The sequence below is a fragment of the Podarcis cretensis genome (genome assembly GCF_951804945.1).
Source record: "Podarcis cretensis genome assembly, chromosome: 2".
In the NCBI taxonomy this organism is placed as follows: domain Eukaryota; kingdom Metazoa; phylum Chordata; class Lepidosauria; order Squamata; family Lacertidae; genus Podarcis; species Podarcis cretensis.
In genome coordinates, this window is record NC_137171.1 from 5,760,390 (window position 1) to 5,774,560 (window position 14,171).

At 48.8% G+C, this 14,171-nt stretch overlaps 1 protein-coding gene across 1 annotated transcript; it reads left to right on the top strand.

Annotated features, from left to right (window-relative positions):
* Positions 1–1,570: 1,570 nt before the first annotated feature.
* On the top strand, positions 1,571–13,771 carry ARF3 (ARF GTPase 3). The gene is made up of 5 exons (XM_079965782.1): positions 1,571–1,693; positions 5,441–5,651; positions 7,718–7,828; positions 9,419–9,543; positions 11,799–13,771. Exons 2-5 carry the CDS (start codon positions 5,504–5,506, stop codon positions 11,958–11,960), a joined length of 546 nt encoding a protein of 181 aa, XP_079821908.1. The 5' UTR covers positions 1,571–1,693; positions 5,441–5,503; the 3' UTR covers positions 11,961–13,771.
* Positions 13,772–14,171: the final 400 nt, after the last annotated feature.

Below are 14,171 nucleotides of genomic sequence, written 5' to 3' on the forward strand. Positions count from 1 at the left end.
AGACCTCCGGAACATATTAGGTTTCTAACTACAGGTACCACTGTATATTCCAAATGTGGCTGCCCCATTGATTTGTATAATCATTGGGACAACATCTTCATTGACTCAAAGGTTGTGTTCCCAGTCAGACACAGCCAGTTCAAACTCCATGAGCATATTAAGGTTTTTTGCCCCAACATGCCCCCAAAATACTTTATACTTGCTTACATTGAATTACATTTGCCATTTTGCCACCCATCCACTCAGTTTGGAGAGGTCCTTCTGGAACTCTTCACATTTTTTGTTTGGCCCTGAACAATTTAATGTATCAGCAAACCTGGCCATGTCACTGTTCACCCCAATTCTAGCTCGTTTATGAACAAGTTAAAAGCACAGGTCCCAGTATCAGTCCTTGAGGGACTCTGCTTTCTACAGCTCTCCATTTGGTGACTGTCCATTTATTTCCTACTCTCTGCTTCCCACCACTTAACCAATTCCTGATCCACAAAAGGAACCTCTCTCTCCTCTTATATGGTTTTCCCAGTAGTGATGTATGGAAGTGAGAGCTGGACCATAAAGAAGGCTGATCGCCGAAGAATTGATGCTTTTGAATTATGGTGCTGGAGGAGACTCTTGAGAGTCCCATGGACTGCAAGAAGATCAAACCTCTCCATTCTGAAGGAAATCAGCCCTGAGGGCTCACTGGAAGGACAGATTGTGAAGCTGAGGCTCCAGTACTTTGGCCACCTCATGAGAAGAGAAGACTCCCTGGAGAAGACCCTGATGTTGGGAAAGATGGAGGGCACAAGGAGAAGGGGGCGACAGAGGACGAGATGGTTGGATAGTGTTTTCGAGGTTACCAGCATGAGTCTGACCAAGCTGCGGGGGGCAGTGGAGGACAGGAGTGCCTGGCGTTCTCTGGTCCATGGGGTCACGAAGAGTCGGACACGACTAAACGACTAAACAACAACAAACCCAGTATATTTCAAACCAGAGCTGGTCCTTCATTGCCAAACCGAATGTATTAAAAAGTTATAATATCAGATCAATACACTAAAAACTGTGGATCATGTGTATTTATATTTAAATTGTACCTGCACACTTGTATAGACTGTCTTTGTGCTTCTCTTAAGCCCCATTCCTTCACCCCGTTTCCTGCTGCAGGCTGGCCCTGACTGTGCTTCGTAATCTGGGACGTAACATGAAAACCTGCGCATTCCAAAATGCAGCCATGGTCCTCCGGCAAATCAATCATCTTGCACCCCAGTTGAAGAGAACGAGACACCTACAAAAGGTGCTGGCTCTCTCAGGAAGGGGGGGGTGCTGATAGCTCAGTCAGTACAGCACGAGACTCTGAATCTCAGGGTTCTGGGTTCGAGCCCCACGTTGGACGAAAGATTCCTGCATTGCAGGGGGCTGGACTAGATGACCCTCGGGGTCCCTTCCAACTCTGCCGCCCGAGGCAGCCCAGGAGCCGCTTCCCCCGCCCTGCCCACCTGCACCGCCGCAGCTGCTACCATGGAGACGGCGGCGCGGGGCATCTCGCGAGACTCGCCGCCCCCAGGTTTGTGTATGTGTGTAGCGCGCGTTCTCGCGAGAGCGTCGTGTCCCCGGGCCTGCCTGCCTGCTCGCTGCTTCCGGCTGGCAAGCGGGGCAGGGAGTGCAGAGTCAGCTGGGCAGCAGGAGGCGGAGGCGCGCGCAGGAGCAGGAGCAGGTGGGCGCCCGGGCCCCGCTCGCTCGCGGGCCGGGAGGAGGGGAGCCGAGGGCCGGCGGGAAGCGGGCGGCGGAGCCCTCACTGCAGCAGGCGCGGGCGACACAAGCAGGCCGGCTGGGGGCGCGAGGGGCCATTGCGGCAGCGGGAAGAGGCCCTTGCGGGGGGGGGGTCTCCGGGAGACGCTTCTCCCCCCTCCTCACCCCCCCCCGCTTTTGCCCGGTTGGAGGGAAGGCCAGGGACGGCAAAGTTACATGGCGCGGGTGGTGGTGGTGTTTTTCTGAGGGGGTGTTGCAATATTTAAACGGGGTGCGGGGGTTTGAGGGGGGGGAGTGCCGGGTAGCATGCGGCCCGAGGGGAGCCGCGGGAGCGCGCGCGCGTGGGTGGCGATGTGGGGGTGCCTGGCTGGCTGGCTCCTTGCGCTGCGGCGGGCGGGGGTGGGGGCAGCAGGCGGCGCCCGGCTGGCCCGGCCCGGTGGCAGCTCAGGGCCGGGGTTGCCGGGGAGAGCCGCGGGCTGCGTGCATGCGCTTGCCAGGCAGCGTGCGCGCGCGCGCGCGTGGGTGGGTGGCTGGCACTCGAGTGGGTGGCCGCGGCGAGGACAGGCGTCGTGCCTTCTCTCCTGAGCGCTGGAGAGGAAGGCTTGGGAACGGGGGGGGCTGGCCACGGAGCGAGGCCGCGCGCTCTCGTGGGCTCGCCCCCCGAGTGACACCTGGCCCCCCGAGTGACACCTGGCCTGCTAATCGGGCCTGCGAGGCCACCTGGGCCTTGAGAAGCTGCTGTGGGAGATGCAGTTACTGTTTCTCGGCTGAAGGGGGCGCCAGTAGCACCCGGCAGAAGCAGGATTCTGGGATGTGTCAGCGCCTTCCCACGCACAAAGCTTCCTGGTTAAATCAAGGGACAAGACACCTGGGTATTTTTTTTTTTTTTTGGAAAAGAAGCAGATGACAGTGGGTTGGGCCAAGGCTGTGTTTGGTCAAAGCCTGAAACAGATCATCCAGGTCTCATGGCAAGGGCAATAGCAAGGCAAATTGCAGGAAGACTTTGTGGGGGTCAGTTTGTTGGCTCCGTGGATGTGGCTTCCGACTGAGCTGTCTGGCAATGATGAATGCTGCCATATGTGGCTCGCTTTATGTGACGGGCAGTGCCTGGCACGTGCGCTCTCTTTCCCCCCTCCCTCTGTTTTGCCTTTCATTATTGTGACGCAGGAGAAAGGATCCCTTATAGGTCTCCGCTGACACTGGTATGCTGATCCCACCCTGCCCCCAACGCTAGCTCTCAATCAGGATACTGTTCCCCATCCTGCTTGGGATCCTTCACTCACCAAATGTAGCTTTCCTTATAGGGACACTGGAATTTAGGTGATTTCTGGGCAGTGGCAGCGGCAATAAGCCATTTACCCAGGCTAGAAGGCATTGCACTCTTCCCCAAACATAGCCACATCATCTGATGTTGAAGCACTTCCCATCTTGCTGAACTGCATACCTCCACCTACTAAGGCATGCTGGGAGTTGTAGTCCCTAGTCTTAAACTAGCAGCATAGTTATGCTTGCTTCTACTCATCCGTTTTGTTACACGATAGCAACTTAACCTCATGTAGCTGAAGAAAAGAGGTGTGAGTGCCTTGATCCCATCCATGTTATTCAACTTCAGTAATTTTGGGGACGCTTGATATTTTTTATCCCCCTGCTCAGCCTTTGGCTGATGATATAGAGCCTGCCTTACTTCCACACTTTGCCCTCTTCCACAACTTGTAAGAATCATGGTAGGGCTTGGGAAACAAATTTCATACTCAAATGCTGTTGTCTCAAGTAGCCTGCATTCCTTAAAGGTTCATAAAACAAAAGCCTTTTCATGCAGAGTCATAAAGCCTTATTTGTCTTGTTACCTATGGCCACAGTTGTCTTTAGTTTCTAGTTTGGCAACTGGGGGCTGGGGCTGGACCAGTTGCATTGAGTCACCTTGCTCAAGCCGTCTCCTTTCTAAACTGTAGGGGCCTGAACTTCATTGGGGGGAAAACTGAGAAATTTCTGGAGGAAAGTAACACAACTGTAGGGGTACAAGATATGATCAGGAATAATCTGATCAGAATCTTTGGGTGCTCATGCTTACCTGAATTTTCTAGAAGTTCAGGTGGTGTTCGAATAATGTGATTCTTCTGCGTAGAGGAAATAATTGTTCATAACATGCTTGTTCAACAATATAGGGGGTTGAGGATGTGTAGCATTTCTGCTTTCTTGATGTTTTTCAACTGGAAAACTTCACAAGGCTCAAAATTAATTGGGTTTGAATTTTGTATGGCCTCGTGTTTAAGCTTCTGGTTTTAAACACCACCCCCTGTTTACAAATAAAATGGAGCCCTTGGTTTGTTGGGGTTGCTTAGGGATAGATGACAATGGCAACTTCGAAACTGCCCAGTTTGCCTGTTATAGTATCCATTTATTGTGTGACAAATTTTATGAAATGATACTTTTCTTTTAAGACATGGGGGAACCCCATCATACATTGCTGTTTGTATGTTTGTGGGATTCGTTGAGTTGGTTATAAGTTGTGAGCTTCTTCAGGGGTAGAAATGGATGGTGCTCATTGAAAAGGTAAGAGAAGATTATGTTCACATCCACACTATACATTTAAAGCACACTCAATGCACATTTAAAGCACATGACTCCCCCCCCCCAAAAAAAAAGAATCCTGGGAACTGTTATTTGTTAAGGGTGCTGGGAATTGTAGCTTTGTGAGGGGCTTTGGTTCCCAGGATTCTTTTTGGGAAGCTGTGTGCTTTGAATGTATGGTCTGGTTGTGACCAGAGTGGGTCTTTGTTTAGCCTGCATGAAGGATCTTCAGGCGGGAATAATTTTGCATTACCTTCGAAGGGAGGGCTTTTGAAGGGCCATTTGCCTCCTGGTAAGCAAGCATTGCCTCCAGAAGACCAGCTGGGTCTTGATGAAGAGAAAAAGAATTGGCATAATATCCTTTCAGGCGGTTGCAGTGTCACAAATGAAAAACAAAATTTTGTGGATGGGCTGTGTGAAAATGTTGTAGTCAGTTATTAACTTTTGTGATATTCACTTGTAGGGCTGGCTTAAGTTGCAGAAGGTGTGGCTTTCAGTTCAGCAAAGCCTTCCTTCTGCTTGAAAGAAGATTCCATTCGAAAGAGGTTTCCAATGGAGTCTTAGATCCACGCATCAAATTACCCTATGTTTGTGAATAACCTACAGGCAGATTCAATACCACAGGAAGAACTTCACTATCTTCTCCATACTTCCTGTGGAGTCTGTGTTTCTTGCAGGGGGTAAGGAAATTGTAGCTCTCCAAATGTTGCTGGACTACAACTCCCGTAATCCCTGGCTATTGGCCATGTCTGCTGGGGCTGATGGGAGTTGGAGTCCAACAGCATCTGGAGAGCCACAATAACAATTGGCTGCTGAATGTGTGGCCAGGTGTTCTATGCTTGCGTGTGTGAACCCAGCCTTAAAGGAAGGTGCAAAACTCATCATATTGCTTCAGGCTTATCTCTTCTTGTAGGACCTGCTAGTCCAGTCTTCTCCAGCTTGGTGCCCTCCAGCTCCCATCAACCCTGACCATTGGCCATGCTGGCTAGCAATGATGAGTTGGGAGTCTAACAACATCTGACAGGCTCCAGTTTTGGGGAGACTGGAAATCCATGATGGGCAAGTCTCAAGAGCATTGTTCTGGTTGTTGTTACTGGAAGCTGCCATTCCTCCAACTTATAGCCTTTCTCCATTGTCACAGGACTTGTCCTTTGACACCGACTGGACAGAAGAAGCCAAGTCCTGCACTGTTGAACCTGCCGCCATGGGGAACATATTTGGAAACCTGCTCAAGAGCCTGATTGGCAAGAAGGAAATGCGCATCCTCATGGTGGGTCTGGATGCTGCTGGGAAGACCACCATCCTCTACAAGCTCAAGCTGGGAGAGATCGTCACCACCATCCCTACTATCGGTACAGTCTCTTGCCTACTACCAGGACAGTATGGGGAACTGCTTCCCGCCCCCTAACTTTTCCAAGGGTTGAATTGAAGCCAGGCCATAGGAGGTAACTTCAGGACAGCAGTATCAGCAAGCACCTTACTCCCCCACGGGACCCATTGCATCCCGTCTTCCCTACTGCCCCTGGGATTGAGTCCCAGTCCTACGAAAGCAGTGTGCTGAGGGGTGTCTGCTAAGTGAAAGCAATTTTTCTGTCATTTGTTCTAGTCCGTTCCCTCCCTGACGGAGCACACAGCAGGCTTAATTAGGGTGACTCACAGAACCAGGAGCCGCTAGATCCAGAGGAGAACTTGTAAACATGCACATGGCACACAGAACCCTGCCTGCCATGCCAGCGATTTGCCCAAATTTGATTGATTATTGCCATTCCAAGCTTCCATCTCCAGCTTTGGAAAGGCACCTTACTGGGGCAGGGTCTCCCTAGCAGTTGAGGGTCTTGTTCCTGGTCAGGAACAAGAATCTTGCCAGCTCACTCAATTCCTGGGGTGGTATTGAGTGGGCTGGCAGGCTTTAAGCAGAGATGGTTGTTGCTTCTGCACTTCTCAAAAGCACATTTATCTCAAAGCCCATTGGAGCCGCGGGAACTTAAGAAGAGCCCAGATAGACCAAGGGTCTCTCTGGCCCACCAGTGGCTGGCCAGCGTAATGTCTGGTCAGGGCATGAGGAGGAGAACAACCTTACCTCAGCAGCTGGTTTCCAGAGGTACCTTCCTCCTCAAATGTAGAAATTCCATTTCAGCTATGAATTATGCCTCTGATATGTTACTGTAATCTCGGGATCACAACAGGACTGGCTGGTTTGGTCTTTCCTCAACCTTTTAACTGAAACAAAAAACCATGGCTGGTTTTATGGATTTGAAAGGGAAGTTTGGAAACATTTATAGCATTGTTGTTAATGGCTCAGAAACAAGGAAAATTAGGGTGGGGGCCCCTCTGTAAGGCCATTACGAGTGCAATTGGTTATGCGCTGTTGCTGCGCAACCTCCATTCATCAGCAGTGCCTGTGCTGTGGAAGGAAACAGATTGTGGAGCACTAGCGCTCCCTGGATTGCACCATCTGATTTTTATCCAGCTATGTTGGAAAGGGTGACTCATTATTCAGAATATTTTAAAGAGTTAGTCACATTGGAGCCCATGGGTTAAATTCAACAAGGTAATTACATGAGCAGAATGGCTCTTGTTTGCACTAAAGAACTTACTCTTCCTCTTGTCCCCTGTGTGCGACCCCCCCCCCCCCACAGATACCTGCCCCCACTCTGCTCCAGAGGAGCTTTTTGGAAGGACATACGGACCCCAGGACAGATTTTGGGATTATGTGGGGGGCACACAGAGAGAGGAGTGGGAGGACATGTTCCGTGGCACAAGCAGAAGTTCTGTGTGTGCAGTGACTTCACTGGATACAACCCTGTGGTTTCTTGAACCCACTGTTGGACTGTAGCTAAGGTTCTACATGGAAACAAGTCAGTTTGGTCAACAAGTGCTTAATCTTCTTCATGGTAACATGCGCACTGGTGAACACATCTTACTGGTGAAGCTTAAAGAGCAAAAGATCCCTTTTTGATTTAATTTTGCCAAATTATTTGTTGAGAACAAATCTTGCCCCATAAAGAGGTTTTATTATTACTAAATTCGTATACCGCCCTCCATCCGTAGATCTCAGGGCAGTTCCCAAAGTACAATTTAAAACATTTAGAATATCCCTCTCTGGCATTACCAATGCATAAAATGAGAACCAAAAAATAGTTGAGCCATGCAGCAGCGTATAGCCTCAGTTTATGGCAACCTCTAATGGCCACACTTGTTGTCTTTCTGTTGTCAACCAAAGAACCTGCCATCTGAAGTCTGAACTAGAACTGGAAGCAAGACAGACTTGCCTGCTAATTCTGGGGCCTATGCAAAATCATGCTAATATTTGGTGTGTTGTCTTTAAATGTGGAACGCTTGGTTGTCTCTAGCTCAGGGGGAGGGCCGAGTCCCCTGTCGTGCTAAACTTGGTTCTTAACCTGCTGCTCTTCTTCAGGGTTCAACGTGGAGACGGTGGAGTACAAGAACATCAGCTTCACTGTGTGGGATGTTGGTGGCCAGGACAAGATACGGCCCTTGTGGCGGCACTACTTCCAAAACACCCAAGGTATGGGATTTATCAAGGTCCTCTCTCCCCATCACCTTCCAGGTTGGCATTGCTCTGGGCTTGTTTTCACCCTTGGGATGTCTTGAGCACAGCAACCCCCAGACTCAGTTAAACCCCTGATTTGTTGACTTGAGGTAACTTGGCCAGAGTCCTTTGTTGCTCTTATCCCAGGATGTTTAAACAGGAGCAGGTGCCTCTCTCACTGAGGTGTGGATCTCACGATTCCAAAGAGAAACAAAGTGACTTGCAAGCAAAGGCTCAGCAGGACTGCGTGGCTGAAAACTTCCCTTGGGAGGGAGTGGTATGTCATTCCTTGGAGGTTTTTCAGCAGAGGTTGGATGGCCATCTGTCTTGCATGCTTTAGTTTAGATTGGGGTCTCTTGCCACTTGCAATTGTTTATTTTGAGCTCTATTGAATTATGGGAGCTGAAGTTTGTTGAGGGTGCCTGAGAATTGTTAGGAGATCCCTATTCCTGTCCTAAAGTTACAGTTTCCAGAGATCATAGAATAGTAGAGTTGGAAGGGGTCCCAAGGGTCATCTAGTCCAACCCCCTGCCCCAAGCAGTCTCTGAGTGGACCCAAACCACCAACCTTCTGGTTAACAGCTAGACACAATTCACATGGGACTCTAAGAATTGTACTTTTTAGGGTCTCCTAAGACCTCTCAACATCCTTAACAAATTGCAGCTCCCAGAATTCCTTGGGGGATGTCATGGCTTTTCAAAGTGCTAACATAGTGCTTTGAATGTACAGTGTGAATGTGGCCTGGGGTAGGATGCAAGTGGAGCTGGACAGCATGACACTTCGGATTAATTTCAGCCCTGCGGTGCTGACATTGTAGGATGACTCTGGGACCATACAATCAAGATTCTGTAGCTATCAGGCAGCCTCTGTTTCCCTGAGCTTCAGCATCTTGCATGGGAGGCCTTCCTGAAGGGGTGGTGGGGTTAATTGGCTTTGGTTTAACGTGTGCTTCTTGTTTTTAGTCAGACAATGCCCCTGGACAATTGAGAGATCTGTTTAAAACTTGGAGTGCTCATTCAGTACACAAATTCTGTCTTTCAAGTTTGGAAATAAGCCCATCCCTCCATTTCTTTGTGTGTATGTGTTGGTAGGGCAGGGAAGGGCAGGGAGTAAAAAACAAAACAAAAAAAACATAGAGAAAAGGCCTTGCAGAGTTGCTGATAAGGCTGTGTGGTTGCGAAGGCCACTCAAAGCCTGAGATTTTTCTAAGAGACTTCACTTCTCCTTGAGAGGAAGGGCTGTGAGTTTCCATTGGGTAACCTTTTTCTCCCATCTTCTCTTGAAAAAAATGGGGTTGAGGACTGGCTTGCATCCTTACTTCTGCCTTTCCAGATGGCTAGATCTTTTGAGCAGCTGGCCTGCCCTTTGCAGTCTCCAGAGTTCCTCACATGTTAATTCTTTATTATTCTTACTTATTAAATTTGTATACCTCCCTATACCCGCTGGTCTCACGTTCTTTAATCCCATTTCCACTCCACACACATCCTCATACTTGGCTTGCAAGATGTCTGTCTCTCTCTCTCATATACCTTGTGTCCCTTCATCCTCAGCCTTTCTTGCTTTCAGGTCTGATCTTTGTGGTGGACAGCAATGATCGGGAGCGGGTGAACGAGGCACGTGAGGAGCTGATGCGGATGCTGGCAGAGGATGAACTGCGAGATGCTGTTCTCCTTGTCTTTGCTAACAAACAGGTTGGTCCAGAGTGAGAGGTGGGGTGCTTCAGAACATCGGAGATTGGTGGGGAGTCAGTTGAGCCTCTTTGATGGGCTGATCTGATCTAGGTCTCTCTGCCTGCCTGCCTGTGGTAAGCAAACATGCCTTTGACACTGCGATTTGACGAGGAATGCACGGTAACATATTGGCCTGCTGGCAGACTGCGTTTGAGTGTCTTGGGAGTGCAGTAACAAAGTGCTACTGACCCATGCTGTAGGGCAGAGGCAGGCAGAAGCAAGATTTACTGGTAAATATATTTGCATGAGATTGGCAAGAGTTTCTGACTCTCTGTGTTTTTAACAATATCACTAACAAAATTGTCCATCCAGTTGTCCCCTGCCCCCCCCACTCCGCGCCTCACTGCTGAAATGAAACTATCCAGGCGTTTGTATGAAAGAACTGTGGATTCGTTTCATATCTTGCATTGAAAGCAAATTCCTGGGCTCAGAATGTGCTCAGAGGCACTCTATTCTTTAATTATAACTGTGTGTCTCTTGTACCTGACTCATGGTAGTAGATCTTCAAGTTCTAGTTTAAAAAATGAAGGAGATTTGACATCCCTGAAGTCTGCCCACTCCACCTCTGGGACAGAGGTGCAAAACCTGTGACTGCAGATGTTTCTTGGACTACTAACTCCTATTATTCCTGGCTGTTATTCTCTCAGGCTGGCTGGAACTAATGGGAGTTCAGAGTCTCAAACACAGTTGGAGGGACACCGGTTCCCCATCCCTTCTCTAGTGAAATTTGGAGCCTTTGGCTGAAAACCCAGCCATGAACCAGTATAATCTCAAGAAGGACTCTGTGGAACATGCTGGCTTCTCTTTAGGTGGCTAAGATTTTCCCGTGGGCCATTGGGACAAACAGACACCTGCATCATACATGGTGTGGAGCAGCACTGAAACCTACAAACTCTGGGGTGTGGAAAGGTGTATACTGCCATGCTGTTGAGCCTCTTCCATAGTAAGAAACTTTGGTTGTAGGATTCCATGCAGCACCTCACAATAGCTGTTCAGAAGGAAAGCGCAACTGCTGCTTTTGCCCATGTGCATTCTGTGCAGATGAGGGGATATTGTTGGGTGCAGGACTGAACAAAACAAATCATGTACTTTTGTGGCTGCAAAAATAAGTGCATGGATAATTCAAGGCTGCGTGTGTACTGTGATTCTGTGGGAGTGCACATAAGATAGTGGTATGGGTTTTGAATTCTGTTTCCTAAGAACCTCAGCTCCTGGATTTTTGTGTGTCCAAAGCAAGTTTCTAGCCCTCTGGATTGCAATAATGGACTAGGAAGTGTGTGGGCCCGGCCTGGTTACATCAAAGAGTCCAAAGGAGTTGTTCAGTAAGAGTTCCTTTTGACTGATGCATCAGTTCCTCTGTGAAGCAACTCCACTTGTTCCTCCCTGTGAATAGCAGAATGAACTGTGCAAAATAGTACTTAAAAGCAATTATATGCCACCCTTCAATCTTAGTTTTCAGGTGGGTTTTCCAAGTAAACAAGAGAATAATATTGGTATGATTTAAAGCAACATTAAAAAAACATCAAACGTGCTTGTAAATGTCCTTATAACACTTTTCAAAAGTCTGGGAGAGTAAAATGGGATGTAAAAGATAACTAGGCAAGCCTTTGTGGGGTAAGAGTTCCAGAGGTGGGGAACCACAACTAATAAGATATTCCCTCTGGTCACTAACCTGCCTCATGTGGAGGAGGCCATTGGCAGATGGCAGCAGAGGTTTTCTACAGGAGCAGGCAGGGGTGGAATCTGTTTCAATTTTGACTACCTTGGTAGCCAGTTTACTAACTTACGTACATACTTGTTAGTGCAGAGCAGGCAGAACCCATGGACAACACTTGGTGAAATCTGAAAAGTGGGTGGGTGGGGAGGGCTTCATCGCCAGGCAGGCATTTTAAGCTCTTCCTGTATGGAGTCTGGCTACTGTGGAAAGAGTTAGCAGCGAATCTTAGGAGGCTTGAAGAAGGAAAGAAGGAAGGAAGGGGCAGCTAGATGGTGCCTCTGGCAAAAATGGCCACTTCTTACCAGGGTTGTAATATCTGGAAATGCTCCCGCCACCTCAACGCCACTGGTCAGTCGCCACTGACTCAAACCCACATTGGGTCCTAAATTGTTTTTTGAGGGCGCCTCTTTGAGGCTGGCTTCCTCTTTCTCCTCTCCCCGCCTTTCTTCTTGTGTAGTTGAACTCGCTGGTCTTTTTCTGCCTCCTCTTCTCCACCCAGGACCTCCCCAACGCCATGAACGCGGCAGAAATCACAGACAAGCTGGGCCTGCATTCGCTGCGCCATCGCAACTGGTACATCCAGGCCACTTGTGCCACCAGCGGAGACGGTCTCTACGAGGGCTTGGATTGGCTGGCCAACCAGCTGAAGAACAAGAAATGAGTGCAGGGGTGGTGGTGGGGCTAAGCCCCCTCACTTGTTGGTTCCATTATGGGTTGATTCCCCCCTTCCCCAACCCTCCTCTCCCCTTCCCCAACTTCCTTTTCCCTATTGGGTTTGCTTTTCCTTGCCGGCACCGGTTGCTGTGGGGGTTGGGGTGGGTAGGGGGGGTTGGGGTTAACTTTTGGTTTCTCTCTCTCTCTCTTTTTCTCATATTCTGGCTCTGCCAGGATTTTTTTGCACGGTCTCTGTGTGTGCGCGTGTGTGTGTGTGATAAATATATATATAGAGATAATAAAATATATGGGTGTGGTGGGAGGGTTGGGGCAAGTGGGGGGTTTGGGTGCCGATTCTGTGGCCTTTCTTTTTCTCTCTCTTTTGTTTCCCTTTCTATTTTGTTGGTCAGTTTTGTATTTTCTTGGTGGTCTGTGAAGCTTGGTTCTCTCTCTCTTTTTTTTTTTTTTGACCGGAGGTGACCAATACTCAGTGGCAGCTGCTTTCTTGCTTTTGTGTGCTGCACTTTGGGTTGCAGTGAAGGGACCTAGGTGGTGAAGCCGGGGACTTAAAAAGGGTGTGTGTGTGTGTGTGTGTGTGTGTGTGTGTGTGTGTGTGTGTGTATCTGCAATATGTGCAGGGGGGGAGAGGGAACAGAGACCGATTAGTGCAAGGAGGGGGCATTCTAGGAAATGGGTCTGCAGGTGATCAAAGGCCCCTTTCTCTTTTCTCCTTCTCTTCCCAGATTGGGGCAATGTTCTGGAGGGAGAGCAGTGCTACTACTTCATTCTGTCCCCCACCCCCCAATTGTATTCTTTCTGTCCCTGTGTATATATATATATATATATATATATATATATATATATATATATATATATATATATATTGTTGGGCAGTGACCCCTGCTGGCAACAATTGAGATTGCAGCAATACTGAATGCCCTCCTTGCTCTTCCTTCCCTGAATCCGCCGCCCTGTTAACAGCATCCTCATGAGTGGCCAGGACGGTTAGGTTTTTTTTTTTTTAAATGCTGCTGATGGACTTGAAACATTTGCACTCCAACTTCTTAGACCAAATGGCACTGGAGCCCTTGATAATGCACCTCTCCTGAGCCCCATCAATTCCTTACTGTTTTGCTCCCTTCCCGGAAAACAGACCAGGGCTTGGTGGTGATTGGTGCAGGCTGACGCAGTAAATTTGGGACCAATGCTATCGTAAAGCTGCCCATGCAGATGCTAACTGCACATTTATTCCTGGTTTGGCCTGCTCTTTCCAGCCAAGGGGAGCATGTGCATGTGCAAAGGTGCCCCTTGCCCCGGCCCTTGGCAGCTTCAAAAGGTTGGCTCTTTAGTAATGTTGCTGCTTACTCCATGGATATCTCTCAGTTGGACAGAACATTCCATCCTTCCTCCGAAACACTCCTTCTGTTGCAAGATTCCTTTTCCATGATGGGGGAAGTTGGAAGAGTTGTATTTCCCCCCCTTTTTAATTTTAGGGGATAATGATTGTATTAGGGTTAAACCCAGGTCACTGCATGCAACTTTCTGGTCACCCCCTTCCTCTGGACAGTGTTGGTACTGTGTGTTCCCTTCCCCCATCCTGGCAAATATGTATTTATTCCTCTTTTTCTCTTCTCCCTACCTAGCTTTAGCCCCCTTTGCTTGGTGTAAAGTGGTTTCTTCCTCTCCCCACCCCCTTCTGATTTGTTCATTCTCTGGGCCATGGCTCCCTATATGTGATTTTCTCGCCCTTCTCTCTGAACAGTTGAATGCACCACGACCTCTGTGCACTCCCATTGGATATTAAACTTGTTTTATGTAGTGGCTGGCTCTAGTCTGGTGTTTGTGGGTTTGGGGCAAGTGATTTATATGTTCTGCAGCTTTCTCAATATGAGCTTGCCTTTCTTGATGACTGTTTTCACACGAGCAAAGTGCAAAGAGGATTAGGTACATTTAGAAGCTTTTGGCGTGCGACAGTGGCCTATCCCTGGGAATGACTTTGACTGTCCAGCTAAACCAGGTGAGAGGTAGCTGTTGGGTCTCAAACCCTCTGTGATTTAGGAACATACCCTGCGTGTGAAGACAGGCTGCAGTGGATGGAGCAGATGAGACCAACAGTGGGTCCAGTGGTCAAGAAGGCAGTTTCTGCACGTGTTGTAAAGGGAAGCTAGGGGCAGATGGGGCTCGTCAGCCTGGAAAGATAACCCATCTAGGAGAAGGA

Bases quoted from the DNA above. Each gene is read 5' to 3' on its own strand.
- ARF3 (XM_079965782.1), top strand. From the start codon at position 5,504: ATGGGGAACATATTTGGAAACCTGCTCAAGAGCCTGATTGGCAAGAAG. The intron at 5,652-7,717 runs GTACAGTCTCTT...GCTCTTCTTCAG, and splicing joins CACCACCATCCCTACTATCG to GGTTCAACGTGGAGACGGTG. The intron at 7,829-9,418 runs GTATGGGATTTA...TCTTGCTTTCAG, and splicing joins CTACTTCCAAAACACCCAAG to GTCTGATCTTTGTGGTGGAC.